Source organism: Tachysurus fulvidraco, chromosome 1 (assembly GCF_022655615.1).
Source record: "Tachysurus fulvidraco isolate hzauxx_2018 chromosome 1, HZAU_PFXX_2.0, whole genome shotgun sequence".
Lineage (NCBI taxonomy): Eukaryota > Metazoa > Chordata > Actinopteri > Siluriformes > Bagridae > Tachysurus > Tachysurus fulvidraco.
The window spans coordinates 36,028,215-36,053,855 of record NC_062518.1 but is presented as its reverse complement, the minus strand read 5'-3'; the positions used below and the strand labels follow the sequence as shown (position 1 = coordinate 36,053,855).

At 36.6% G+C, this 25,641-nt stretch overlaps 3 protein-coding genes, 1 long non-coding RNA gene and 2 other non-coding genes across 9 annotated transcripts in view; 3 read left to right on the top strand and 3 right to left on the bottom strand.

Annotated features, from left to right (window-relative positions):
• Window positions 1–2,576: 2,576 nt before the first annotated feature.
• On the top strand, window positions 2,577–6,755 carry LOC113654763. Its single transcript, XR_003443518.2, has 2 exons — window positions 2,577–2,783; window positions 5,891–6,755. It is a non-coding gene; the product is annotated as an uncharacterized LOC113654763 (long non-coding RNA).
• Window positions 3,615–3,805, top strand: LOC113654775. The gene has a single exon (XR_003443530.1). It is a non-coding gene; the product is annotated as a U2 spliceosomal RNA (small nuclear RNA).
• LOC113654767 lies at window positions 5,624–5,787 on the top strand. The gene has a single exon (XR_003443522.1). It is a non-coding gene; the product is annotated as a U1 spliceosomal RNA (small nuclear RNA).
• A 1,488-nt stretch (window positions 6,756–8,243) lies between the features above and the next one.
• On the bottom strand, window positions 8,244–13,865 carry LOC113654738 (transmembrane protein 185A-like). Its single transcript, XM_027165033.2, has 7 exons — window positions 13,701–13,865; window positions 13,191–13,367; window positions 12,068–12,275; window positions 11,602–11,685; window positions 10,960–11,136; window positions 10,705–10,828; window positions 8,244–9,462 (listed from the first exon to the last, which is right to left on the bottom strand). The coding sequence occupies exons 1-7, from the start codon at window positions 13,736–13,738 to the stop codon at window positions 9,218–9,220; spliced, it is 1,053 nt and encodes a 350-aa protein (XP_027020834.2). The 5' UTR covers window positions 13,739–13,865; the 3' UTR covers window positions 8,244–9,217.
• Window positions 13,866–14,135: 270 nt separating this feature from the next.
• ankrd46b (ankyrin repeat domain 46b) lies at window positions 14,136–19,583 on the bottom strand. Of its 2 annotated transcripts, none has more exons than XM_027165041.2 (4): window positions 19,453–19,583; window positions 16,792–17,134; window positions 16,108–16,266; window positions 14,136–15,677 (listed from the first exon to the last, which is right to left on the bottom strand). In XM_027165041.2, exons 2-4 carry the CDS (start codon window positions 17,100–17,102, stop codon window positions 15,461–15,463), a joined length of 687 nt encoding a protein of 228 aa, XP_027020842.1. In that variant the 5' UTR covers window positions 17,103–17,134; window positions 19,453–19,583; the 3' UTR covers window positions 14,136–15,460. The 2 variants fall into 2 exon arrangements, with proteins under 2 accessions (XP_027020842.1, XP_027020843.1); XM_027165042.2 differs by lacking the exon at window positions 19,453–19,583 and adding an exon at window positions 17,574–17,661.
• A 1,813-nt stretch (window positions 19,584–21,396) lies between these two features.
• col4a6 (collagen, type IV, alpha 6) overlaps window positions 21,397–25,641 on the bottom strand; it is a 73,545-nt gene continuing 69,300 nt past the window's right edge. For all 3 annotated transcript variants that reach the window (XM_027165055.2, XM_047817890.1, XM_047817901.1), the window contains 6 exons: window positions 25,480–25,578; window positions 25,182–25,328; window positions 24,394–24,510; window positions 23,766–23,957; window positions 23,240–23,526; window positions 21,397–22,900 (listed from right to left, as the gene is read on the bottom strand). In XM_027165055.2, the coding sequence (XP_027020856.2) occupies window positions 22,640–22,900; window positions 23,240–23,526; window positions 23,766–23,957; window positions 24,394–24,510; window positions 25,182–25,328; window positions 25,480–25,578 (1,103 nt within the window). In that variant the 3' untranslated portion in view covers window positions 21,397–22,639. The remainder of the gene's footprint in view (window positions 22,901–23,239; window positions 23,527–23,765; window positions 23,958–24,393; window positions 24,511–25,181; window positions 25,329–25,479; window positions 25,579–25,641) is intronic.

Sequence of the window (25,641 nt, the reverse complement as noted above, 5' to 3'; positions counted from 1 at the left end):
ACGTTTAGGCCGCATCACACCACTTTTCCCTAATTTTTGTTATAGCATGTTCTCTTAGTGCTCACGTCGTAGACAACATCATAATTCAAAAATACAACTTAATATTCTGCCTTTGTATAGTAAAAGTCACTGACTAATCACACAGCACGTATGCAAATCGTGACGACAAGAGAGCGGTCAGATCAGGTTAAGACAGGTTTTGTTATTTTACCGAATAACCAAACATTTTGATTTTATTGCTGGTTAATAATTGATTTACGAAATTCTGTCGTTTCTGCACAACATAAGATTATCAGGTAACGATTTCCTTACATTGGCTTGAAAACATTTTGTTTTGCTTTATAAGCTGCTTATTATTATAATTAGACCAAAAAGAATATTTTATTAGACCAAAAAGAATATTTTAAAAATAATATTTTTATACTGTCGCCAGTTTCTGCTCCTCATTTAATAAGAACACAGTTAGCATTAAAGTTCCTTATCATTAGGCTAATGTTGTTGTTGCTGTTAATTTATTAGGGCCCGAGCACCGAATGGTGCGAAGCCTTATTTATTTTGTTCGGGTTTATTTATTTGTTTGTTTGTTTTGCACACATTCGTTCCTATAAATCTATTTTACTTAATATAATCAACACCTGGAATATATTTCCTGATTACTAAACCAAGACGCAGACACTGTATAGACTGACAGTGAGGCCTGACACCCCTGTACTGGGCCAAGTGAAAGGTCAGACATTGTTTATCATGAACACTGTCATTTCACAAAAATCGACCTCTAGTCCTTGCCACATTTAGGGTGGTATTATTAACCAAGAGTTTACTGGGTACGGACATTACCATAGTACAAATAATGTTGATCTTGTGACAGCAGAAGTATTAAACTTTTATCAACCTCATAAATTTGGAACTTTTTGAAAAAATCATAACCATCAGTCATAAGTTCCTTCTTAAAGGTATATGAGACATGTAAATGAATGGCATTTATGGAGACAAAGCATTCTCAGTGCAAATATCACAATGCAAATAGATCAAACCCTGACTTAAGCTTTGAGCTTTAAGCTTCTGACTTAAGCTTTAACTTTAAGCTTCTGACTTACCACTTTATTTGGTTGCTTTTACAAACAAGATACGTTTATCAAGCTCAATAGATTTACACAAAAATTAGGAATCTATTGTTTTTTTTTGTTTTTTTTATTGGTCGGTTACTCTGATGTACATAAACATACCTATACAGTCTCAAGTATACAATAAAAAAACAATTAAAAATGGACGATCGGGTGAAAAAGATAACAAATAACAAAATGTACACTAACACAGAGGATCAAGAGAAGTTGTTAATGTGGCACCAGAGAGGTGTCCATATCTGCCAAAAGTAATTAGACTTTTGGTGTATGTCATAAGTGAGTTTCTCAAGTGGAAGTAATATGGACATTTGAGACAACCACATTTTAACAGAAGGTACCTGAGGAGAAGACCACAATAACAATATACATTTTTTTTGCCAGGTAAACCAAATTTAAAAACAGTTGCCTTGTGTGGAAGTCAAACACAGTCTCAATTCCACTATACAGCAGATACAATTCCAAAGAGAAACAAAATTTCGACTTAAGGAGCCTTTGTAAAAAAAAAAAAAAGCCTTTCTTTTTTTTAGTCCAAAAAGAAAAGATTTTGTCACAATGGCAGAAGCAGTGAAGGAATGTTCCTTTGTGTTTCTTGCAATTAAAACAGAGATCAGAGGACTCTTTGTAAATCTTTCTTAGACGTGAAGGTGTAAGGTAAACTCTGTTAAAAAATCTGTAGTTGAGTTTGTGAATCCCCAAAGAAGCACATTTAGGGAACAAATTGTTACATTTGGCGGACCAATCCGTATTGGTAACTCCATGGCCTAAGTCTTTTTCCCCACACTTTTTTCAAACTCTCTAAGGCGGAAGTACACGAATCAACCAAGACATTATATGTTTTAGATATTAAACCCTTAGAGAGATTGTTTTTTATTATAACTTGTTCTATGTCAGTAAGATCACGTCTCAGCTTACCATTATCAGACAGAGGTTTTATGAAATGACACAGCTGAAGGTATTTGAAGAAATGGGACTGTGGTATACTATATTGGTGCGATATTTCTTGGAAGGATTTTAATGCCTCGCCTGAAAAGAGACAAGATAATTGCGAGATCCCTAACTTAGACCAGACTGAAAGGCCGATATTTTGCAGAGATATAGGGAAGTCAGGATTAAAAGAGGAATCTATTATTTAATATGAAAGGTGTACAATTAATATACAACCAATAGAAATGCAAAATGCTTTAAATGCAAAACGCTCTTATTTAATTGCCTGCCCTGCACATTATAGTGTATAATTGACCTAATTATATTAGTACAATTCACTAACAAATACGTAGGACAGTGTGTACACCAAGACCGGAGTTTGTGAGCCTGTGTATTAATTTATTGCAGTCATTGTAAAGACAGTATGGACATGTCATCATGAGGCCTGTACTTTTCGTCCCGTTGTTTTGAATTAGACCCCTAGGGGGCGCTGAGGTGGAGCTGATTGTTCAGTAGCAGCAGGTGAGTACAATTTTTAGCGAACGACTTTACATTCTGTGTAAAATTCGCTTACCAGGACTAATAAGTAGAGTAATTAAAGCTCTTTTCTTTATACGTGTAAACAGTACGAGTGAGAAACCGTAAAACACTTTTGTTTTTATGATTTAAAATGTTTTTCTTACTTGTAATTTTACCATCAGAGGATTTTGTATTTCTGGCGATTCGTGACATTGTGTAAGTTTCACAAAAGGTGATTTATTTATTTATTTTGGAGACATAAGTATCTTCTTAATGCGTTAAATGTTGTGAAACACTGTATGTCCAGAGTAAATGCAATGAAGGTAGTCAGAGCTGTATATAATTAAACAGGCCTCTAAAGTGCTGTGTGAAAATGGAGGCCTAGTGGCGCATTTATAAAGACCACCTTACTTTCCTTTTTACTACATTTAGGACTGCTGATAACGTTGTTCATGTTTTAGTGGCGTTACAGTGATTTTATTACTAAATGTTTTCATCCTTTGCACCAGAAATAGTAACTTTTTTTATGTAATTACTATAAATCAGTTTATGGTGAAATTCACATGCAGTTTGGTGATTCTGACTTCTTATTGTGTTTAGGTTGCCTGTATTATATTTATTGGCCATAATTAATCTTGTTTTCGCCGAGAAAGCCTCGTGTATAAGACGTTTAATACCGAATATAGTATGTTATTAATTAACACCGTTTTTCTTCTGCAATACCACATTTGACCACTGATAGGCGCTGTAGATTATACAACAGCGCCTCTCAGTGGTCAAATGTGGTACATTTGTAACATCTCTTTAGTCAAGTCAAGAAGTTTTTATTCATTATCATTCAAGCTTTTTGAATTCATTATCGTTTCCTTTGTGTTTAGGAGTTAAGGATTACTTACGTAGACTTTTCCTCTACTAATGTTAGCATTAACAAGATGTTCGCCATGTATTGAATGATGTTATTCGCGGATATGAAGAGAAAACGGTATTTACCGTCCTCGTGTTTACACTTGTGTAGAATGACACCGTTTCTTGTCTGCAGTTGTCGGTATCGCTTCTCGGCCTTTTGGCTAAGATCAAGTGTAGTATCTGTTCTTATCAGTTTAATATCTGATACGTCCCCTACCCGGGGACCATATATTAAATTGATTTTTGGAGCAGGGAGATGGAATAGGGGCTTGCTCCGTCCACTCCACGCATCGACCCGGTATTGCAGTACCTCCGGGAACGGTGCACCCCCTCTGTACTGTTAAAGAAACGTTATAGCTCTACATTTCTCTAGCTCTAATACAACACTTGTGTTTTTGTGTCCGGATTGTTTCTGGACCTGTTTATTTCAGGGCTTTATGATCTCTTTATATTCACAGTTCACTACAGAGAAGGCGGATTTAAGGGGGTTTATTTAAAGCCAGTGTGGTTTTATAGAAGGTACTGTGTTCATTAAAGTAGCGTGTTTTACACGGTTATAATCAGTGTTGTGCTAGTTACTAAGATAAACTAACTAGTTACAGTAACGCGTTATTGCCCAACGCTGCTTATAATCACAATCTCTCTCTGCAGCAGACATACAATCCTTCACGCTCTCTGAGATCACAAAACTCAGGACTTCTGCTAGTTCCCAGAATATCTAAGTCTACTAAAGGTGGTAGAGCATTTTCTTATTTAGCTCCCAAACTTTGGAATAGTCTTCCTGATAGTGTTCGGGGCGCAGACACACTTTCCCAGTTTAAATGTAGATTAAAAACTCAGTCAGGTGTACACATAATACATCCCATAATATCATGCACCAGTACATCAGACCAGCACATTTTTATGAACAGCAGATATGTTAATCCCTTTCCACTGCTTCTCTCTTTGTACCCATCCCGAGGCATCCAGACACTGTACCAGCTCCCAACGTCCTCTGTGGGACGAAGCCTTTGGACGTCCACTGAGCCGAGGCCGACTCTAAGAATCCTGAGACATCTCCAGTTAGACTCTGTAGTACTCAGAAGATCAGAAGTCCTTGAACCTCACACCAATACAACATTTGTTTGACTGTATATTACAATCACACCCCCAGTGTCACCCATATGAGGATGGGTTCCCCCTTGAGTCCGGTTCCTCTCAAGGTTTCTTCCTTTACCAATTTAAGGGAGTTTTTCCTTGCCACTGCTGCCTGAGTCATCTCAGACTTGCTCATAGGGGAATAAATACATACACACTGTGAACTATATACATCTAATAGTAATCTAGAATTTTTATTCTGTTAATTCTTATTTCTTTTATTATTCGTTATTTCCTTTATCATTAATTATGTTTACCTTCTGCTCTATGTTTATGTTCTGTAAAGCTGCTTTGAGACAATGTCTATTGTAAAAAGCGCTATACAAATAAACTTGAATTGAATTGAATTGACACACGGAACTATTTATCCGGAACTATTTATCGGGAATATGGCGCCCGGGCTTATATTAGCGGTCGGACACAGAAACTTTCTCTCGTTTGTGCTTATTTAACAATCTTTGTTCAAGTATTCTTGAAAATTTAGTCACCTGGAATTGTAAGTTCAAAGCAGCTTTCACACTTTACCCTTTATTTATGTGCGATCAATAAACGTTATCGGGTGTCGATGTTGTTTACATCTTCGATCTAACCCTCAAACGGGGGGTGGGGGTGGGTTGTGTTAACTGTACCGGGGCTTTAACACTATCTTAATAAAACTCACTGTTCTTGTCCCCTACTGCTTACCGTACAGTGTTGTGTCAGTAGTTTTGTACTGAGTCTTTTTAGTGTAAAGTGCAGATGTACTGATTTATAAACGCATTTTAATGAACACTGTGGATCTCGTTCCATATTCAGCCGCACTGCATCATGGGAAGTATCGTACTGTGGTTTCTTAGACAATATTCGTCAACATTCAGCTTTAAATGTAATAAATGTAGTGTTATTTTTGCAGCATGTGTAGACTGTGGTGTTTTAGTGTTGCACGTTTGTGTAATGATTAAAGCTGGTTTCCTCTCCCTAATGGTAAAGGGTGTGTGTGGTGGTGCAGTCACTAGCTGATGGAGCTGCAATTCATACTTACCTGGCAGGGGAGATACCATGATCAAGAAGGTGGTTCACCCAGGGCGAGGCTCAGCCATTGCACTCCGGCTGTGCTGACCCCTGCGAATTCCCCAAATGTGGGAATCTCGACTGCATAATTTCTGGTAGTGGGGGACTGCGTTCGCGCTCTCCCCTGATATTCACTGTACTAAAGTTAGACTTTATTCTAGTGCATTTGCAGGACTTGTGTATGTTTGTAGCTCTCTGTACAATGTACATCTCTTGTGTATGTTCTGTAGGTGTGAGCTGAGTCTGGATCTATTCAAGATTCAAGATACACAGGCCTTCACAGATATCAGTGCAATTGACATCAACATCAAGTTCAACAGAGGACACCAAGGACAACACATTTGCTTTCCTGGACTGTGCAGTTCTCATAAGGCACTGATGGGAAGCTAGAAATGGAATTCTATGGATAGCCACACATGTGTAACGATGATTGCTGTTTGATTCTCACCAGCCAATGCAATACAACTTAGGAGTCATCAGGACACTACACCGCAGGGTAGAAAGCCTCTGTCCCTCAACAGAAGCCAAGAAGAAAGAAAATCATCTCAAGGAATGTGGATATCCTAAGTGGGTTTTTACTAAGACTTCCTTCTGCTAGACTGCCAGAGCCAATTGAAAAAACATCTACATGACTGGAGTATCTGAGAAACTCATCCACCCTAAAGATCAGACTTTGTAAAAGTAAGGAGAGCTATATGATATTCGTGGTTCAGTGAAGATTGTTCAGAGCTCTGCATTGGAGAGACAAAGGCACTATATAGGAGGATGTATTAACACAGAAGAGGCAACACCTCAGAGCAAGAAACAGTTGTGTAACTTGATCTGAAGGATGAAGGGAACGTATCTGAGTACCATGATGTACACATCTTGGACAGAGAAGACAGATGGTTTGAGAGAGGAGTGAAGTAGGCTATCCATGTCTTTGTGTAAAACCCTCTTAACAGTTGTTGGAGGTCTTGGGCACAATTTGTCCCTTTTATTTTTCATGCTGCTCTTGCATCCATTCCCAATAGGGCTGCACGATTTAGGGAAAATATATTGCAATTATTGAGGTCAATATTGCGATTGCGATATAATAAACAAATGGTATCATGAGTCAACTTGCTTGGTTCTCAAGGAAAATGCACACACAGATTACTGATAATGCTGAAATTTGTATTTCTAAACTCAAGTAGCAACAACAAACAAATGCAAAACGTTTTCAAATTAAAATATAACACATTAATGCTGATTAATGAAAAGCTCAAGATCAAAACTGTAGGTGTACAGTGTATATATATTAAGGAAATTACCAACTTAAATGCAAGTTATACATGGTATTGCACACACCATTATTGATGATATTTGGAGCAATATTACATGTAATTATTAAACTCGATTCCCTTACATATACATTTGCTTTTAAGCCTAATTATTAATTAGGTGATTGTGACAGGGGAAGAGGTTTCAGGTTGGGGGGTAAAGAGTTTTTTCTGTCACCACTTGAAATTATATCAAGGCTATAAAACTTGTCAGAACTCCACGAATCACAAAAGTATCAGTGAGAAGTTTAGAACACTCATTTAAACAGTGTATACACTCGAATTTGACATCACATGTTTTACTTTATTGATACTGCTTTTAATCGTAATGCAAAGACTGGTCATCGGGACATAAGCTGTCATGTACAATAAAAGCGCCTGCGCAGCGACAGCGAATATCATTTAACACAAAAAGCCGCCTAGACGGTGGACTTGTGCTCAAGACTTTTTTTTTTTTTGCGTGGGGACGAATTTTTTCTACGCGCACACTATTTTATTTCTTCATAACAGACCGCTGCTAACTATAACACACCGTTGCCATAAAAAAAGGATTCTAACCATAGAGACAGAGCGCACTATTTTCTTTAGCGGAAGCAATACAATTGTTCAGTATCTTAGTACTACCTTTATTTTTGATATTTATTTCAGTCATACTGTGTATGTTTGTGTATGTGACAAATAAAATTTTAATTTGAAAGTGTTATTGAAATATTAGTATTACTATTAATATGCTGTATATTGCACAAAAGCATAATATTACACAACTGTTATTTGCACCCCCATGCACTTCTAACACTTTATGTACATAACTGACCAGTCATATATTCTGTATTCATATTTAATACTCATACTGTCTATATTGTATCACATCCGTCTGCATTTTTTTGGTATAGTTTGTATTGTCTTGTCTTGTCTTGTATTATTTATGTCTGTACTTTTGAGAGTCACAAACAGCTGGAACCAAATTCCTTGTGTGTGTCAACATCAATACACTTGGCCAATAAATCTGATTCTGATGAAAGTGGCCCATGCATTCAGAGAGAGAAGGATAATCTTTCTAAAAGCCCACAAGCTTATAGTTATTATCCAAACAACAGCAGAGAGAAAACTACTTTGTTTTTGTTGTTTTTTGTTCCATTTTTTTAAATATTTTTTTTTGTTTGGCCAGGGCGAGACATTTTTTATGTGTAACAGATTTTTAGGCAATTAGTTCACCGGTTTTAAAAAATGTAATATTAAACTGCTTTTGCAGTTAAAGCCCAATCATTTTCAAACAGACAAGTATTGTTAAAAGAAAAACTCAAATCTTTTACTTCTTACTCTAAAACGAAGATTAATTACAGAAATCGAAGATTGTACAGTAACATGCAACAATATTAAAATGCACATGCATAGATTTTAACATTACCAAACATCTTTTTTTATTGTTTGGTTTAATGATGAAAACGATCATTAAAAATGTCTATTCCAAGATGGTCCAGTTAAAAGACAGTAGCAGAGTTAGGAGGAGGCAGTATATTGTGGGGTATTCATTTTTTTCTCTCTTTTCTTTAGTCACCAGTCGGTGCTGTATATATGCTCAAACCAAATGAAAGTAAGTACCAGTATCAGTTATAGATATCAAGTGCTTTCACAGCTGCTGCATAAATAATTTACAAAAAGAGTTTACAGTTTCTTGAAATATTGTATATTTGTCTCAGGTTAGCCTCATTTTAACATACTAACTCCAGAAAGGTGGAAAATAAGGAGTTGAATACATATAAACAAATTCTCACCAGTTAGGAAACAGCAGTATGTGTAAATCCAAGACCTTATAATATGTCTATTGTAATTCTTAAGCAAATGCAGTTCAGTGTATAAAATTCAAAATAACAAAATGTACAGAATACAGAAATGCCACTTAGGAAATAGACAATAAAAAAAAAACAGCTTTAGGCTCTCAATCAGCAGACCTGTGCTGAAAGTAGTATGGGAATCTTGATTTAACAGTTTAATAATTTAAAAATTAAAAATTGCCTGAGTTTATTTTGGACAAAAGAAAAGTGCATTATGGAATATTATATATATCACTATAAGCTATTCTGAAGTTCCACTATGCAGCAGAATTGACTCGAATAACGATACCAGCTCTTTATCATTTCCCACTTTATCCTTGACATTTCATCAAGTATACCTGAATAATAGTAGTTAAAAAAAAAAACAGACAAGCAACTATTGGTTGCAGGCCGTCTCCTAGAACGTCTTGTAAAGATACCATCAGTCAGGTATGTCTATAGACAGTTTAGGAGGAGGATCAATGTATTTCCCAGGGAATGGCATGATTTCTACTCCTTTGTGGAAGAACATAGGGGCAACTTTTAAAGGTTCTGAGACAGCACGTGTCTCCTCTAAGGTGTCAGAGTCATCATGCTGCAGGTTGTAGGAGATGTTGCCATACTCTCGCAGTAGTGGGAAGAGCTCCAGAAGGAAATGGCAGAAGTCTTTGCGGATGCCAAACCACCCTGTGAGATTGTGCACAAGTGAGAGTTAGAACAGTAAAATTCAATGTGGTGGTGTCATATTCATAGAACTGATCTTGGGCTTGGAATAGTGAAAATAAAGTAGTACTCAGCCTAAGTGTACATTTTCCAGCAGACCATGATCCTTTCTCACTTAACTGTGATCCCAAGTATTATATCTACGCTCACTGAGCACTTTATTAGGAACACCTGTACACCTAATCATACAGCCAGCCAATTGTGTGCTATCAGTAGCAATGCATGAAATTAGGGTGCATTACGGTGACGGTTATATCTACTCATGAAAATGATGAGCAGAAAAGCCTCTCAAAATGCACAAGTCAGTCCTTGAGGCAGATGGGTTACAACAGCAGAAAAGCATGTTGGGTTTCCCTTCTGTCAGCCAAGAACAGAAATCTGAGGCTGCAGTGGGACACACCAACACCGGACAGTGACCTGGCAAGTCAAAGAAAACATAGCCTGGTCTGAAGAATCTTAATTTCTGCTGAGGCACACAGATGGTAGGGTCAGAATTTGGTACCACCAGCCTGAATTCATGGACCCAAGCTACATTGTGTCAACATTACAGGCTGCTGGAGGTGGTATAATGGTGTGCAGAATGTCATCAGTACTAACCAGTCATTACCTGTATACCACAGGCTACTTGAGTATTGTTGCTGACCATGTGCATCCCTTCATTCCCACAAGTTACCATCTTCCACCGTTTGGGAAAATGCACCATCTCAAACTGCTTTTATGAACATGACAATGAGTTCAGTGATATTTTGTGGCCTTCCCAGTCACATGACCTGAAACTAATCTATCACCTTCAGGAGGATGTGGTAGAACAGAATACTGCATGAAAAATCTGCAGCCTGATTTCAAAATGCTTACCTCTAATCTGAGTACAACCGGAGTAAAACCCACCTTAAAGTAATCACAAATGGCATTTTGTTTGGATACATTTAAAGGAGTTGTACATTCGACATTCACAGCCTTCTGAGATTCAGCCACAGACATGTGGCTCCGTGAGTCAGTCTATTGTATTGACAAATATGTGTTTTAATGAAAGCTTAAAGCTTTATGGCACACTTGTCTGTATTAAGCTAACGTTGGCTTGTGTTTGGCTGCATGAACTGGCCTTAAATATAAACTCTCCATGTCTCATGTTCAATACACAACATATAATTTAACAATGCTGCACCACCATCACTTAAGACAGTCATGTTATGTATAAATACTCACAGTGATTCCCGCCTTTCTGCCCAAAAGTACTGGCCATGAGAGTGACCAATGAGACCCATAAAGGCACAAAGAGAGAGACATAACTTAACTTGTTATGTCCGTCTAGTTTATGAACCAGCAAGATCTGAAAACGTGAACAGACAACGGTTAGATTTTACAATGATGGATATTATACTAGTTTGATTTTCAGTATTTCACATACAAAACCTGCCAAGCACTGTTTTAGATGTATATAGACAGCAGAATATAAGACACCTCAAAGATTAGGAGCGGAACCACGATGCTTATCCAGCTCACAGCCATTGTGACGTAAGTGCGACGCTGCTCTGCGATGATGTCCACAGAGCGCAGAAAGAGCATGGACCAAATGATATAGTAGAGCACAACCAGACACAGGAAAGACATGAGGATCCACAGAGGCACACACACCACCTACACAGAATACAACAGCAGCAACAAAAATAGCTATTAGATATTTGTATATAATCTGATACATCAACATGCCAGAAAGATCACAAGAATAACACCTCCTAAAAATTCCGGTTCATGGTTTTGATATTTAGTAATTTATATTTGAACATTATCCTCCACTGTACATGTATTCATGCAATTAAGGGAATGTATTCACCAATTTAGTTAGTGGTATGTATCAATTATTAGATGGTTTCAGACAAGCACATTACTAGAGATTGACCGGTATCTGGAACTGTACAGCCATGAAATCTGCTTGCTTAAAAACACAGTGAACTAACAGCTAATGTTTTATCAACACGGTCAAACAGGTTTCAGCTGCTGTAATATAAATGACTGACAATAATAGTTATAAAAAAAAAGTCTCTTAGTCAGAATTTTTATTAATGATTTGAAATGTTTCAGTGCATTGCAGCCATTGCTTACCAGCCAGTCCCAGGTGATGATTTTGTCTAGTCGTAAGGCAATAAAAATAAACTGGAGAATGTTGACCGAGCACATTATCTCCAACTAAGAGAAGAAAAACATAGTGAAAAGACGAAACTACAGCGAACCACATAACCACCAACATTTAGTGCACAAAAAGAAAATTAAGCGGCATGGTCAAAAGTACCATATCTGAATATATACATTTGTGTTTACATTCATTCATTCATGGACAGGACATTTTTATTGAATTAATTAAATAATATTTAGCCAAGTCCTGCGGTATAAGATACCTTCAGGATATTCTAGAAAATTGGAAAGCAATCAACTTTGGGGATGAACATGCATCAGAACACCAGTCACTGATTATTTTCCCTTGTCATCTTTGGTTTCTTCTTAATAGATAGAAGTGGTCATTTTAATACTTGTACAAATTTGTAGCTTTAATTGTGTCATAATTCCAGACCTCCAGTGAACGGTCATGGCGGAAGCCCCACACACATGCAGCCACTGACAGAGGAGAAGCGAAGAAGAGGGGCATGAATACGAGAAGCCAGAAGTAGGATCCCCTCTCGATTCTGTCACACACCAGTACTTCAAACATCAGCAGCAGAATGTGAATGGTCACTGCGATCAACATGGCTTTAAATTCCACATGTGTCTCACCCTCGGCTCTGTACATGCACAGGCACGCACACACAAACACACACACACACACACACACACACACACACACACACACACACACACACACACACACACACGTGCAAAGAAAAAAAATTGATTATAACTGGTTCTTTAATATGAGGCAGCTACAAACAAAAACATCTTAAATGAACATCTGTAATTACTTTCTTTCAATGTTTCTGTGTGTTTTTAAGAAACATTTCAGCTAAACTTTCCTTACATTCTAACAGTATTCACTTAGAAGTATATAAAATGAACATGATCAGTTTACAAACTGCTTAACAAAATAGATCAGGAAATCCAGAATGAAATACACAAGGAGAGATACAGCCTGTGCAGAAACTCCTGAAAACGTTCACATCACTTCAACATCAAGGTAGTTTTTTATACTTAGTAGGTTCTGCTGTAATTTGTGATTTTTCTTAATAAAAAGTGTTGTTCTTATATTGTAATGGACTTAAGTTGTCAGCCCACTAGTAACATCAGCTGTATCACTGTACAGAAGTCAGGCTAACCAATTCCCAGTTATACTAGACACATAATTACATAATTAACTAGTAAAAAGCATTATGTGTTTGCCTGTGAGTCTTTGTTGCCCAGATATAGTTTACAATTATGAAAGTGTGTAAGTGTGTGTGTGTGTGTGTGTGTGTGTGTGTGTGTGGCCTATTGACCCAGAAAACCCTTTGCACATGTAGCTAATTCTACACATGCAATCAGTGGTGTAGTTTTCCTGATTAGGAAACAGATGTGCTAATAAAATACTTTTTTTTCTTCTCATCACTCTTTTCTTTTTTTCACATTGTTAATGTATAAGTCCATGGCTACAATGATCGTATAGGGAGTTTTGGATGATTGGACTGAAATTGAGAGAAAAAAAAAGAAATGATATTTTGGACAACCTGTAGCGAGGGTTACTGGCCCAAACTCCTGTCCCAACTGAGGCTCCGATGACAACCATGAGCTTCCAGAGCCAGATGGGTGTGAAAACTGCCCAGTAACTGCACTGGAGAACTCCATCCAGCTTCAGAGCTAGCAGGATGGAGAACAGCAAAAGGGAGGCATATATGAGGAATTTGCTGTGAAACAAGAAGACAGATCATGATTAGATCTATATTACATAATGTTCAGTATCATTACAAACTGCTACTGTGAATATTAACATAATCACAATGTTAGCAGTAACAACTTAACCCCACAAATAACGTTATAGTTATGATATTTATGTTGCACTAAAAACCACACACTTTATACAGTTCCACGTCAATTTAGGTGCTATTTATCGCCTTATTACACGAGATCTGGATGAATAACTGTGTACATTTGACATTATAGTCGTAGTAAACAGCTCAGCTTGCGATGTTACATCACACGACTTTACTATAAACCTGTCAGGCAGCATTTCCATTCACCTGGGATTAAAATCCTGGAACAGTCCTCTAAGATTCATGATAAAAAATAATCTCTAGGCTTCACTACGACACCATGATTTAGAACGTAGCAGAACGATACACCAATGATTTTTTGGATTGTTAGCCAGGTTTGTTTTGAACGTCTACTTCCGTTTCCGGTGCAATAGCATTATGGGTAAATCAGACAAATTAAAAGTTCAGACTTTCATGGTAATCTTTTGGCTATAGATATCTATGCGTCTTCCTAATGAAAGAGTCGACTCTTTCGGTTGCTAAGCAACTCATTATTATTAGAATAACGGTTAATGTTTGCGATATTTTGTTTAATGATTATAGATGATTGTTTAATTAAATCCCACTCGATCTTCTAGTTAATAAAAACAACCCTACCGTTGTTTGATCATATCTATTTAACTTTAACACGCACACGCAATAGACAATTACACACACACCCTTCTTTTTATTCGTTTTTTATACAGTTTTTGCAGCAAATCAAAAGTAACAAAATACAAACCCATATTCATTTAATTAATTTTTAATTTAATAGTTCATCATTAGGAATCATAAGCTTCCAACAGTAAATAACAGTGAGTGCTGTTAAAACACATTTGAAATATTTACATAATATCCAAAGGATATGTAAACAATAAGCAACTTCCCAAACGGTAAAGATCCTTCAATTAAAAACTGATCAATTTAAACTTGGTCACCTGCTGCTGTAGCAATACAGTAAAAATAAAATAAAATAAATATCAACAACAACAGTATATGGAAAAGATGGCACATTTGGTTTTGGGTTCTTAAAATACTGCGCCTTGTAGTAGATAATGTGGAAATCTGATGCAGCTTAAATCAGGGTGAAAAACAACAAAAAAAAACAAACAAACAAAAAAAAAACGCAGAACAAAAATTAAACACATACAGACAAAATAGAAATGAGAGCATTTTACAAATATATGCTGCAAATTACAACCATTTTAAAAGGAGCCTCCTGCAATTTAAGCTACAAAACCCTTTTGCCCTTTTTTAATAGATGACCAGTGTTCCACATTTGGACAAATTTACTGAATTTTGGAGATGAAATTAGTTTACATCCTTTTTAGTTAGTTTCAGATAACAACCATGACATACTGACATAAAACAGAAAGTGGTCAAGCCAGTAAATGCTATCAAGTCCAAGTTAATGACATAATAAAATATTACTACATTCTGATCATCTACATGTTTAAACACATTATAAAAAGTAACACAGCAAGCATGATTAGAAAGACAAACTAGAGAATTAACATAATTTTTTTATGTTTGTGCAGAGGAAATAAAACAAATTGAAAATACAAAATTTACAGAATTTCTCCTGCGTCATATGGAACTTCTGCTGATTTTGGTGAGGAAAGGCTTAATCTACACTCCAGGAAGCAAAGCCAGATGTATTCTCTTAAAGCTTGTCATGTATTTATAAGAATCCATATAAAGAAATCAAAATGTACATTCATTCAAAGTAGGGCTCCATTTTCTAACACTGTTCACAACACACCGTAATCAAAACAATTCCAGCTCAAAGACATTCCATGCTTTAAATACCTAATGTTTTTAAGACTTTTAAGACTGTCAAGCTGTGTGCTTTGAAATTTTAGTTCCACACAGCCTTATCCAGAGATCAGTAACTTAAGAGCTAATTTGTATGAAGAAGCATTAAATCGTATAAAACACAGCTTGGTTGGAGCTGATACTAAATTTGAAACCGGGTGCATTTGTTGTTTTCAGTGAACCAGCTCCAGCTGGCTGGCAGAGAAGGGCAAGACCCCACTCACATAGTAAGCAATACCCAGGGAGAGCAGGGCGATGATCACTAACAACAGGAGAACCCTCCAGAAACCCAGATCCTCCACAAACTCCTGCCAGGTGGAGCGGAAACTGGACAGAACACCCTCACTGTTTTGCAGGTTGGGGTTCAGCAGTGAGTGGCTCTCCATTGCACTAGGAATCAACAAACAAAATACACACTATTTGTGTACACATACATATACACATACTGTAAACAATACACATACATGACAAGACAATACAGATAAATCGCATTAGACAATACAAAAAATTGTAGATCAATTGCTAACTTTTTAAGAATTCTTTTTCCTTTACTAGTCTAATACTAAGAGTGATGCAAAAATAATTATAATAATAAAACAAGTGTACATTTTACATTTGTCTTATTTATCCAGAGCAACAAGCTACGTGACAAAGTTTAAAAAGGTCCAAAGAAGTTTATTTTGTTTATTTTACATACATCTTCTCATCAGGTAACCTACCATGTATATATAAATATACCAATAATGGGGAGATTTTAATCACACAAAGGCTACTGGCTCCACAAAACGCTCCATGCCAACTAAAATGGTGCCAGTCTCACCTCTCACTCTCTGCCATCTGCATGGTCTCCAGTTTGGAATGAGTGCCTCTGTTGAAACCCTTCACCTCCTGCTCCTCCAGACCCTCCAGAAGCCGAATAGCATCTTTATTCACACCTCGCCGCTTGGCCAATACCAGAGGAGTCGAGCCATTATGATTACTATTCAAACACAAACACCACACAACAGACAGCCTACATTTAGGATGCATCTGTTCCAAAACCAACAAATCCAAAGTGGTGTAAAAATAATAACATGGTATGAGTTTACAGAATGTTTCAATTTGATCACCAAACAACATTTTAACATCTAAAGCAGTCATCAACCTTTTTTTTCTGTTTTTTATACAGTGTATGTTGTTCAAAAAATATTTATTTAGCATTAGAATAAAAAATTTCTTTAGTTAGGGATGTCAAAAGGACATCTGATGCAAAATTTCATTTTACTTTTTGTTCTTTAAATATAGTTTCTAAGCCTGCTGATATGGCAATATATAAATACCCCACCCCTTGATTCCAGCCCATAACACTTGTGCTGCTGCTGGAACGGAACTAATTCTGCTGTCAGAGAATCAAAACTTCTATTCAAGTCCAGAACCAGCAGTTCACTGGTGATGTATTAATGCATAAAAAACTCTAAACATTAAGTATATTCATAATGAATGAGAAAAGCATCAAATATCTCACCAGATGTCTATCTTGAGGCCATTGGAGACCAGAAACTGAATAGTGTCAACATGTCCACACAGATGCAGCGCCGTGTTTCCTTGATAATCGGTGGCTAAAAGATCTGCTCCAAATTTGTGAAGAAAGCGACAGATCTCCACATTGCCTCGTGCTGCTGCTAGGTGTAGGCCGGTGCGACCCCGATTGTCTCGGATGTTAGGATCACAGCCCGTCTCCAGGAGTCGTCTGGCGAATGCTAGGTCTCCGTCAATGCATGCCTGCAGTAATGGCACACTCGTCTGCGACGTGTCATTGATGAAGACATAGGACATGTCCGAGAGGGTCTCTGAATATTCCAGCGTACCTGCAAAGTAAATAAAAAAAAATTCAGTCATTTGTGAATATTTGGCCGGTGTTCTTTCCATCTTAAAAAACAAGTCTAATTTTGAAATATTTAATTTCTTAAACTTAAACAAATCTATCAAAATGTAACTTCAGCATTTTCAAGAGATTAATCTTATTGAGTACATCTTAATTGAAACATATTTACTGTCTGAATAAAAACAATGTGCAGGCAATGACGATGACAATCCCCTGCAACCAAACACTTTTAAACATCATATTATAGAAAGAAAAATACTGTACCAATTTTCTTTAGTCAGTATAAGAAACAAATACAGCATATTTCATAAATTGTTATGTAAATTATATGTGAAATTTGAACAAAGCCTCCATGCACACCACAAGTGATATGATATGATATGATATGATATATGATAAGATGTTGCTTTTTAAAACATTACCAATCAGGAACAGGCAAGAGAAGGCATGTGATCCCCCAAATTCAGCAAAAACAAAGTAAGATAAAAACAAGTGGAAAATTCTGCAAAGAGTACTTTTACAGGAAAGGATGCAGCCTCCACCCTTCCTGGGCTGATTTTTTTATTTTCTTTATGCAGAAAAACAGGATTCTTTTGAGGTTCTGATCATTTCTTCTAAGTACAACATCTCAACAGAATTTTCAAATGTAAAGAAAGTATTTTCCATTTATGTGTTCAACAATAACAGCACTACTACTAATATTAAAACCTGACAAAATTGTATCTTTTTTGCAAAAAATCGCAGTAGTCATATGCAATCAAATGATATTCTTTAGCTTCCAAGTGAACATAAAGAAAATTTACTTGCCCTCTGTTTATGCTGCAAAACCATATGAGGCCAAAAATTTATACTGCCTGTGATGTAACTCCATTCAGGTGAAGATATAATGTTTAACATATCACATGAAATCAATTTATCATATACAGCAGGCAGAGAATTGTAATAATAGGTATGCAGCGTTGTTGCCTCACAGCTCCAGAGTCAGACAGATTTATACGACAGGAATACAAATGCCCAGAAGCAGATATTATATTATCAGTAAGGAATGTTGTAAATAAGTTCTCAGAATCTAAAATGTATCATAAGAACCCAAGGAATATCATTGTCCTGGTGATATATATATATATATATATATATATATATATAGTATTACTAGTATTAGTATTAAGGACCCAGTGTGATGTACAACAGTCTGTCACGGTGTCAGAACCTTTTCACTCTCCATCTCACAACACCAGAAACCTCTGATAATCAAAGCTGGATACTGTATAGACTTGCTTTATTATCCCTAACCCTAGTGTAACCATTTATAATTGTACTATCCAGGTTTCACCCAGAAGCAGACGTGTTCCCTTTTGAGATCCTTCATTATCTTCATTCTCAGAGTCTCTTAGTTTGTCCTTGCCAATATCACCTCTAACTGGTTCAGTGGGGACCTTAATATAAATCTACATCTGGATTGTTCTAAAGCTGCTTTGCTACAATGTCTTATTACTGTATATAAATAAACCTGGATACAGTAAAACGGTCCAAACGAAAACGCAGTCCTAATTCCACCCGACACTACACAACCCTCATTGCAGATTGTTTGTCGTCATCTTTACTTTCGACGCTTAAACGATCAAGCTATTAATAATTCTATTATTAAACTTATTCGCTTATGTTTATTGTCATTTACGTGCCGTGTAGCGACTGTATTAGTGGTAAAGGTACAGTAGAGAAACTACGACACTCCCTAAACGCCATATACAAACTGACGAGTGCGCGAGCAGGGTGTAAACAATGATAAATAAATAAATAAATGAATGAATGAATAGATAGATAGATAGATAGATAGATAGATAGATAGATAGGTAGATAGATAAATAGATAAATAGATAGATAGATAGATAGATAGATCGATAGATAGATAGATAGATAACACCAGACGTTTTTACTGCACCTGAATTACCATATAATAACACCGTGAGACCTTTTGTAAATATTGTTTCAAATGCAGATAAAATATGATGATGATTTCTTTTTGTAAACACAGGGTATCAGATGCCCTGCCCTTCTTACCGACAGCACTACAGCTGACATCGCTCACTAACATTACACAGTACACTAATAACACCGAGCAGACCTGCGACTGAACATCAGCGTGGAAACCTTGCAGATTACTATATCACATTTGCATTAGTTTATCTGCCTGGTTACGCAGTTTAAATAACAAAGACAAAAATACTGGCTTAAACAATGTTTGATGTCTAGTCACATCAAAACAGCCCTTGGTGTGCAAGAAAAAAAAACGTGTTTTACCTGTTTATAGTGAGCCAAATCAGTTGAGAAATATAATTTCGCAGCTGTTCGACAGCGAGACTGTTGTTTGTATTGATGCTGAAGACGCTTCGCTTTCTAGTGCAAGACTAAAGCGCCACAACACCATCTAGAGGATTGGAGAAAGCTTGGTTCAGTTCGCCTCAGTATATAACATGCATTCATTCATTTATCTTTTAAGTATCTGCTTTAGCCTGGGAGCACTGGGCTTGAGGAGGAAATTTAATTCGATTCAGTTCGGTTCAAGTTTATTTGTATAGCTCTTTTTACAATTGACATTGTCTCAAAGCAGCTTTACAGATCATAGACATAGAACAAAAGGTTATTATCAATATAATACAAAATATTATAAAGGGTTCCCCTTTGAGTCTGGTTTCTTCCTTTACCATTCAAGGGAGTTTTTCATTGGCACTGCTGACTGAGTCACCTCAGACTTGCTCATTAGGGACAAATACATATCTAAATATATCTAATATTAATCTTGTAAATGCAGTTTTGTATTCTATTAATCTTTATATTAACCTTCATTCTACGTTTATGTTCTGTATGTCTCTGCTTTGAGACAATGTCAATGTCAAGTATCGTTACATATATATATATATATATATATATATATAAATATATATATATATATATATATATATATATATATATATACACACACACACAGTTTAACACATTGGAAAAATGGCATGCAGTTTCACCAAGTTACTAAATGGTTTTACAACATACACTGCATACCTGCTCGTATAAATCAAGCCTAATGAGATTGAATATGTCATAATACATCCATAGAGCAGCCCCCCCCCCCCACACACACACACAATCTTCCTCATCTGTGTACACCACAAAATGGTTTGCCTATTTGGCTCTATTCCCTAAGTGAACAAGAAGATTTTGTGGCTTGTGTTATGAGTAATAAATAAAGTATAATAATAATGAGAGGAAGCATAATAGATAATAGCATAATAGATTCATATAAAGAATTATTTCTATGTATTTACTGGTACAGTTTCATATCTACATATGCTCAAAAGCTTTTCTATCACACCTGATCATCTCACCAATCTGTGGGTCTTCCTAAAACATCTGGGCATATACAAACATATACTGTTGCAGTACAATTTCCCTTCACTAAAATTAAAAAAGCACAAACCTATTCTAGCATGACATTGCCACTGAGCACAAAGGTTGGAATGGAAGAAGTCTTGTCCTCACTAATACCCTTGGAGCTGATTGGACAAATTTCCACAGACACATTCCGAAATCTAGTATAAAGTCTTCTGTATTACAGGATACTGTATTATCCTGTCAAGGTTGCAATGAATGTGTAACCAATTCCTGGATCACTGTGGGTAGACACCAAGGATGTGCTCTGACCTCTATGCATTATTCACCCATAGGGAATTCGGCCAACATATACCATGCACAGAAATTTTACTTAGTCCTGTAGGTGTGCAGACTGATTGCATTAATAAAAAGTAAAAAATAGGTCACAAAATTTAATATTACCCATTTGAAGAATGCCTATATTCACAATCTGCTGATTTAAAGAAATTATCTACAGTAGTGCAGGTAGTGATATTTTATGGAAAAATCTCACAGCTGGGACTGCTTTCAATTTGTGGTTGCATGTTGAAGCATGTTAATTTAGAGCATTTAGCAAATGATGCATGAGATATGGAAGAAGGTATTCACACTCAAAGTATGCAGGTTCTCAACTCCATTTTCTTTGGTTTATCGATTCTAATTTCCCAGAAATGGAAATAAGCAATTCATATGTTAAACTATACATATTGTTACCTCTTTTTGATGGTTTTAGATTTGATTGATAAAAGTACAAACTGTAAATATAATTTTTTATGTTATTTATGTTTGTACTGTATATGTAATAAATGTAATGTAATAAATCACAGGTCACTGGGATCCATTTGTACAAATTAGTTTCAACACCATTTATTAGGGAGCACAATTATATTTTGAAACATCTTTGTTAAAAAAAAATCTATGCTATGTGATAGGCATACATTTATACAGGGAAAACTGTATTTAATTCATTACATGTAAATCAGTGTAAGAAAAATACAAATACTGTTATAATATACACATCAAGATATATATGCCTTTATAAACCATCCTTAATGTACAAATCATACACCAACATTTTGCATTTTACTAAATTGTGTCTTTTTTTACCATGGGATGAAACTGCAATTTAACAGTTTAGACACATTACAGATGAATCCATAATGAAGACACAAGGCTACCAAAGAGAGCTTAAGAAGCTAATGAATAGTGGTTATATATTAGCCTGCCTCTTTTAGAGACTGTAGAAAGACTAAATAATAACAAAGACAAGAGACATTCCCAGTAATATTTCTGGTATACTTTTGGATGTGGAAAGTATAATAGCTTCTTCTGGGCAACAATGTAGAAAAGTTAATGGAAACTAGGAGTAATTAAAATAATCTAGTTTTTTTTCTGTATGTAGAGAGTGAAGTCTATTTATTAGTGTTTAATTATGTGAGACTTTTGTAGGTAAAACTGGAATTTCTACAGTTGATAAGATTCTTATCTTTTTTTCCCCCAGATATTCATTTCAGTGCAATACTTTAAGGGTACATGTGTGGGAGATAGAAAGTATTATAATTTCAAGTGTTAACCACAAACCATAATCTTACTCATTTGTGTACACCACAAAGTGCTGGTTTGCCAATTTGCCCACTTTCCTAATCACAAACAAAAAAAAATATTTTGTTCCATCAGTCATCATCGTTTCCAGCTACCGCGTTTTGGACAAAGTGAACAAGATTTTGGCTTACAAGATTACAAAATGTCTGCAGTCTCACATTAATGTTCCAGTGCTTCCCATCGGGGATTTGGGACACACTCTCCGAGGTAGCCATGAATTTGTAATACAAAGTTTTAGTAGTTAAAATAAAAATAAAACATTGCAGTTTCTTATAGCACCAACGTTGAAAAGTGAAATAAGAGAAATCTTTAGTTGGAGCTCCTAACCATGGCCTTGTAGAAGGCTCCAAAAGGCACCCTGAATAGAGTCTCTCATACAGTCACTCAACCAGTCAAACAATTTTTGCTTTCTTATTTCTTGTTTTCTATTCTTTTATTTAAAAGTTTCTTTCCTTTTCTTTCCTGGAGTGTGCACAGGTTACAAGATCTTCATGCAGACCTGGCAGCGGCTGATGCGGCCACGGTACTGATCTCCCTTCAGTGTCTCTGAATCAGGACTTTTTATAAACTGCCTTTCTGGTTGAACAGTAGTTAGCCAGAAGCTATGTTTGTTGTTGAAGAAGAAGCAGGTGCCCCGAGCACCGTTGCATTCAATAAAAGGTGTTGCGCGGAAGTCTTCTAAACAGGAACCAGGGGAAACCAGGGACTGGCCACCTCCCTCAGCCCCTGCAGCCGTGTGCTGATCAGAGGAGAGACAAACAGTAACACAGGGTTACAGTATCACCAATAAAAAATAAAGGCAAGGCTTCATATATTCTACTATACAGAAAAATGTGGAACATATGGCGCTTCAGAGCGAAGGTCACTTTTTAAAAAAGAAACATCAGAATGTGCCCAAGGGCACTGTGGCAACCCACCAGAAAAAAGATATAAGGAATATAATATAAACTCATAGCTTATAGATTAGGTTAATTGTAACAGTACAATACTGATTCAGCCAATTCGATATATTCTTTCTCATGCCAAATTGCAGCAGGCTTACATTTATTAGAATAAAAAAGGTAAACTTATGGCTTACCATAAGGAATGAGTAACCAATCCACAGGCTCCTCCACCCCTGTGGACACGGGGGAATAGTGATGTCCTGGCTGTGTACGGCCACAGCTTGAGATGGGGCTTCGCACACTGAACAACGGCTGATGTACGAAACAATTTGTTCATTGGCCACAGGCATCATAGGAATTGGTGCTGTTGTGGACAGCCAGTAGGACTTGTCATTGCGGCTGGCATAATAACAGAGTTCGTTGGCTGTACAGTAAAGGAAGGGAATAGTGCTGAAACGTGGTAGACAGGAGCCGGCCAATCCTGAGAGACCAGAGAGGAGGTTTTAGAGAGAAAAGGAGAAAACAAATGATGGAAGACCACTGAAATACTAACAAATGCTAAACTAACATTATCCTTATATTGATATCTACATGTAATACACAACAGATAATAAAATGTCTGCATGCTTGCTGTTGTTGTTATTATTATTATTATTATTATTATTATTATTATTATTATTATTATTATTATTATTATTATACAATTATATTACAATTTACCTAGGTCTTGGTTATGCGCCTTCTCCTGTCCTTCTACATAAAGCAAGCTGTAGCCATCCCACAACTTGTTCATGCCCTGAGGGCACATTGGCACCTGACTGGACTGGCTGTGCTTTACCAGAGTGTAGCCGATCCCAATGGCACGCCCAGGCATACCTGGAGAACCTGCTTGTCCCTGCCTTCCAGGTGAACCTGAGTAATGAGAAAAAGCAGTAAAAAAAAAAGAAAAGGGACATGATAGTGTGTACAAAGTACAAATACCAGTGAAATGGAACCATAGATAGAAAGTGGCAAATGTTAAAAATGTTTTTGTTAATTTTTAATTTGTTAATTGTTAAACATTTGCCCAAGGTCTGTTTATCTTCTTCCCATCTCAACAGAGAACACCTGTAGGAAAAAGGCTAATAAAGCAAGGGTCTTTACCAAGTTTGAGAAGTGAGGCTCATAGAAATCTAAACAAACAAACACATCACTCTTAATGGCTAATGACAGTGGATGCTCCCACCTCATTGAAAATCACCTGGAAATGTGGTGGGTCCTAAATCCCCTCTCTATAATGCTCTCAAAAATTCAATTCTCTTTTAAGCCTTATCTCTTCACTCACTACTCTCAGATTTGGTTTACTGACCTGAGTAACCAACATGTCCTTGATATCCTGGAAGTCCAGGGTCTCCAATCTGTCCTGATTTTCCGGGTGGACCGGTGCGACCAGGTTTGCCAATTGATCCAGTCCTTCCTTTGGGTCCTTCAGATATGGCAAGTATTATGTATATGCAATACAGTAAACTTTAAACAAAACTTTATAGTAAACTATAAAGCTATAAGCAAGTGTTTGTTAGGTTCCTCCCACATCGGCAGCAAACTGCATTACACACCCGAATAACAATGTAAAGACAAACTCCCAGAACACACCGTGGCCTACAAGCATGGCCGCTCCATACTACACTTCTCAGTGCACAGAACTTTCATGTTCACAGTCACTGAACTTTTATTTCTGTATATCAGTTCACAATCAGACATGACACAAACTCATACAGAGAAGTCCCTCTCCCAGTTGCAAAGTATTGCTCAGTGTTTTCATATGTCTCCATACCGTTATTATTGTGTTGTTTCTCTGTTTTAGAATCCCTTTGGGTTTTGATTATTGAATTTGTTCTTCTGACTCATCACAACGACTGACCCTTGTGTGTTTTTGATCATGATTTTTCCTCACAAGTTGTTTTTGTTTGTTAGTACTTTGCTGCAATAATCTCTCAGCATTTGAGATTCTGCCTGCCATTTCTGACAGTGTTTTGCTTAAAAATAAGAATCATACTCCCAAAGTATAGAATTGTACTACTGACGCTTGACAATAAGTAATCAGTATTATTTGGGCAATAAATAATTTAAATATGATAACTGTAATAGGCAACTCACCTGGACGTCCAGTGAAGCCAGGTTGGCCTTGTGATCCTGTATAACCAGTTGGGCCAGGAGGTCCTTGTTGTCCAGGCTCCCCAGCAGGCAAGCCTTTTATTTCGGGTGGAAAAACAATTCCTGGAAGGCCTTTGCTACCAGGTTTACCTGAAAGCAAGTACTAGTTAAGAGAGAGTCTAACTTTAAAGAAGTATGTGTAAGGTAAATTTACCGGACCGTAATGCCAATGCTCACTTTTAAACATTTCAAAAATGTTGCGCTATTTATTTCAACAGACATGCTGAGTGTAGTTACTGACCTGCAGTTCCTTTTGCTCCTTTGTCACCATATCTTCCCTGATCTCCAGGTAAGCCTGGACGTCCTGCTAATCCACTAACTCCAGGGTCACCTCTCAATCCTGAGGGAACCAATTAGAAACAGGCCATGACTACAGTTTTGAGAATGGATTAATAAAATACAT